The sequence below is a fragment of the Myotis lucifugus genome, unplaced genomic scaffold, assembly GCF_000147115.1.
Source record: "Myotis lucifugus unplaced genomic scaffold, Myoluc2.0 scaffold_2674, whole genome shotgun sequence".
In the NCBI taxonomy this organism is placed as follows: domain Eukaryota; kingdom Metazoa; phylum Chordata; class Mammalia; order Chiroptera; family Vespertilionidae; genus Myotis; species Myotis lucifugus.
The window spans coordinates 9,446-14,008 of record NW_005873722.1 but is presented as its reverse complement, the minus strand read 5'-3'; the positions used below and the strand labels follow the sequence as shown (position 1 = coordinate 14,008).

General features: G+C 37.6%; 1 protein-coding gene across 1 annotated transcript; it reads right to left on the bottom strand.

Moving 5' to 3' along the window:
* Positions 1 to 239: 239 nt before the first annotated feature.
* Positions 240 to 4,559, bottom strand: LOC102432212 (ermin-like; the record flags this gene model as incomplete). The annotated part of the gene is made up of 3 exons (XM_023749077.1): positions 240 to 736; positions 3,611 to 3,643; positions 4,335 to 4,559. Coding segments are annotated over 3 exons (755 nt in total), but the record flags the coding sequence as incomplete, so codon positions are not given.
* Between the last annotated feature and the right edge of the window lie 4 nt (positions 4,560 to 4,563).

Below are 4,563 nucleotides of genomic sequence, written 5' to 3'. Positions count from 1 at the left end.
CTATGTTAGTGAAGTTTTAAAAAGCAAATGTCCGTAAATAAACGTAAAGGTTTTTGATCTGAAGTTACCAGACTGAATTTTGCCTAGGGTTATTTCCACATTATTCTACAGTGAAACAGAAAGGAAGCTTCCACATCTTTAAAGAGGATAGCTGACTTAAGGGATACAAAGATGCATCTCGGGGAAACAGAATTAGCTTTTGCTTTAGTGCGGCTGAGAACTTCTCAGATCCAGTTAGTTTATAAATTCATCATAGACTCGAATTCATCAATTCTTTGCTTGGTATTCCCCTTCCTGATTTTCCGGTAGGATATTGTGTTGTATCTTGAATAAGCATTTCTGGAAATATCACTCTTCTTCCCAAAAGGTGGCTGCTCATCAGGGGTCACAGGTTGGGAACTGGGGCTGCTCAGCGGGGACTCCTCACTTGGATCACCTTCCTCTTTGAAGTGAGAACCCTCTACGTGTTTTTCCTTAAATTCTATCACTCGAACTTCATCTTCATCATCATCTTCATTGTTAGTTTCTTCATCCCAAACCTCTTGCTCCTCGTCATGCAACACATCAACTTGGCCAGCTTTTCGAAATCCCAGCCATTCGATTTCAGTTGCCTGGTAAGCTTTGCTCTTCCTATCCCCAACTTCTCGTTCTTCTAGAGGTTGTTCAGCAATCCTCTCCTTTTGTCTACTTATTTCCTGGTTACTGCTGCTCAGAGGAATCTTCTTCCACGGATGCCCTGTAGCAAAATCAATTGATAGCTGAGATGTGCAGAGATTCCAAAAACTCAGATGTTGTTCTCCAAATTATTTTTCTGGACAATCATTTCCCCACATTTGTTTTATGAAATACTATTGTGTGGGTTACTAAGATATTTTATACCATACAATGGGCTAGTCCATCAAATTCATTTGGAAAACATTGCATTTAACACTGTTAAGTGAGCTTCCTCAGAATTCATCCAAGCCTTTCAAATGCTAAAGAATATTGTAAATCTCCAAGAAAGTTAGCAACTCAACCTCACTTGACTATGGATTTGTTGTTGTTGCTGTGGACTATTGTATTGAGTGAGACCGGTATTTGCTGAGACACACTTCTAAAAATGTCTCTAGCCTGTCATGACTAAATGTGAATATGTAAAATAAATATTTGGACCTATATCTTACACACACACACCCCTCAGGGAAAATTAGAAAAATATCTCACAGGGAAATGAAGATGGCTTCCTTCCAATAGTAAAAACAAGGACGGCCCCTGTCTGTCATGCTCAGAGTAGCACATTCAGTATTTGCCCCCACGCTTCTCAGAGTTGCCCTAAGGTACCAGGTATAGAAGGAGGAACAGAGGACCACAGATGGTCAGAAGTCACAAACTGAGGCTAAACCAAACCCACAAAGCACACACACTTTAGTCTGATACCTGCTATGAATTTCTAGAGAGCCAAGATTTAAAAATAATGTTGAGTCATATTTACATAGTGCTAGATTAGCCTATTGCTTTAGACATGTCCCTAATGACAACTAATTAATTCAAGTTGTTTGGTACCATGTCCTGATTTTTAAAAGGCTTAATTCATTGCAAACTTCACTTTGCAAACGGATCATATTAGGATACTCCCAACAATATTTATAGAGAATGCAAAAAGAATGAATTATCAGAGAGTAGAGGTAGCTCTGTGAGCTTTCACCCCAGAGGACTTGTGTAGGAAGCGTCTGTCTGCAGTGCGCATGACTCAGAAAGACAGCCTGTGTTGAGTCCTTGTCAGGCCTGGGTCCGCTATTCCCTTTCAACACTCCAACAACCTTGACCTAAAGTGAGAGATGAGCTTTCTCTTTGCCCTTCCCCGCCACAATTTTCTATTTTCACTGAAAGATGTTCACAAGTTCATTTCCATCAAATATTTTTCATTCTCTTTTTATTCTTTTGTTTTCCCAACTAGAGGAGTCAAGTGGTAAACTTACAAAAAGAGATAGAGTTGAAGATGGATTTTTCACTTCTAACTCATTGTGCACAGATACCCAGCCCATGTTGTTTACTCTATAAATAAATGTGCATGAGAATATTGAACTTTGTTTTGTTTTATTTTTTCCATAAGAACCAAATAAAATGATCTTTTTGCTCATATTCATGACTCGGGCATGGAGTTGTCATGCATGAAATTACTTCTTGAATTTAAATTATAGTTTTTCTTCAATATTTTTAGCATCTTTCTATTTTTCTTTAACCCAGGAATGTTCTCTTTGGAGACTTTTTAGCTGCTTGTCATTGTGAACATAAAAGGCAACAAAACAACAAAACATATACCTCTAGCTTTCAGGAAAAACATATGTTCCACCAAAAACAAAAGGATTCATTCAGGGAAAAATTCACCCTTAGACCCACTACTCTGAAAATCCAGACTGCTTTTGTTCTCTATATGATAAAAATGAAAGATCCTAGAAAAATGTTGTCTCCACTAGAATTCCTGATTAGAAATTTGAAAGGGGCTCTAGATGAAAATTGAGATCCCTGCTTTCAAAACCTACATTGGAAGCACAAAGATCAGGGTAAAGAGTGTTAGTTCATTTCACAGGGGCTTAAGTGACTGATTATCGGTGATAAGGTAAGAGCTGGACAAGGCCTGTTGTTTACTACATTCTTCCTTATGTGTCTACACAGCGCGGACCACTGCTTGTGGTCAGTGGCAGTCTGAGAGGTGTCCAGGCAAAGTGGACAAACCCAGGAAACTGCCAATCACATCCCTGTCTTCCCTGGCTTCTATTATTTTACTAGTATGTGATGTTTAAATTCAACCAATAATCTCATCAATATTTTTCCTGTTAAGGTCCTAACTAAACTAAATTGCTTAGGTCTAACAAGCTGACTTCAGTTTTGAGATAAGAGGCTTATGGCTGCAAAAGAGGACACACATTATTAATTAATAGGTTTTTATCCTTCTCTGTATTTGGAAATTGCTTGAATATAGGTGTCTCCTTAAAAGAGAAGTCTAAATGATCTTGTGTCTCTTAGTCTCTTGAGTTTATTTGAAATACAATATAGTCACTTAAAAATCAATGTTTGTTTGTTTTTTATTCTCACAATGTTTTTATTCTGAAAAACACAATTAAAATTACCACCTGGGAGATTTATTTGACAAGAATTAGGTAACCATTTTGTGTTTACCTCAGAGGCTTGGAATTTTCCTTTATACCAAATAAATTTATAAAATTATTTTAAACTGTATGTCAATGGTAAACTTTTAGGATAAACCCTTTTGAAAACATTTATATTTCACAAGTTGACTCACACAGATTTTGAGATACTAAATAAATTTAAAAAACATTGATTTAGTGGACTAACTTACTAAGAGACAGATGACAGACATATTGTCAGGTCAAATTGTGACAATCAGTTACACCAATCCACGTAGTCTGTCTTGAAGCTTCTAGAATACTTTCTAAGGTGGAACCCACAGATAATCAAAACTCCCTTATCTGCCTACAGCAGCGTTGAGCTTTGGAAGGCATTGCCTGGGTTGCTTTCTCAGCACTACACTCACACAACATCCCATGCCAAAACTGTCACTCACACCCAGTCAGACAAATTGTGTACAAAATGGAGCAGTTCCTCTTACCTTCTCTGAATGTCATTTCATCAACACTGGTTTCTTGGAGAGAAAGATCTGTGATGGCCTTATGAACAATGAAGAGATGCTCTTCTGGTTTTCTGGTGTGGGGGGGAAGCACACTAGGTTAATATTTTAATGCTTAAGTAGTTCAGGGTTAAATAAATTATTAATTCAGACTCTAACAATTGATTTTTAACTGTGATTACTAAAAATAACTATTTCACTCTTCCCCCTCATTTTTTTATTGGTTCCTTTTATTTATAAACATAATGCTAATCTTCCTTTCATATCTAAGGTATATAACCATGATTCAAACACTTTATGGTATATTTAGAAGAAAAATTGGAAATTCTGAATTCCTTTTGCTCAAATAATAATGGAGCTGTCCATAAGAATAATAAATAACAGTAGCTAACATTTAACCAATACTGAGTAATCCTCACAACAACCTGACAAATGTCATTATTCTGCCTTTTGAAAACTAAGTCTTCAGGAGGCTAGGAAAGTTGTCCAGGATCACAGAGCTATCAAGTAGATAAGCCTGGATTTAACCCGAGGCACAAGTTTAGTCCTAATACTATGCAGCCCCAGTAGCAAAAGGGGCCACATCTGGACAGGGATGGGGGTGGGAGGATGTACATCACATTCCTGTCATGACAATTTATCAAAAGAATCCTGGATGAGTTTACAAATCAAATCAAGCAAATTGAAAAGAAGGAAAATGTTTTACCTTTTAGAGTCTTCTCATCCTTGGGCCAGTTGAGCAGCATCTTCCCTTGTAATTTTTCACTTTTCTCCTGATTTCCTTCTGTGGGCAAATCTTCAAGACTTGGTTCCAGCCTGTAGTATGGTGCGGTGCCATCCACATCTCTGACCTCATCACTGGTTTTGGGGATTGGTGGGTTACCGTTTTCAGGTGGTGTATCCCCATTACACTCAACCTGCCTAAATGTCACTGG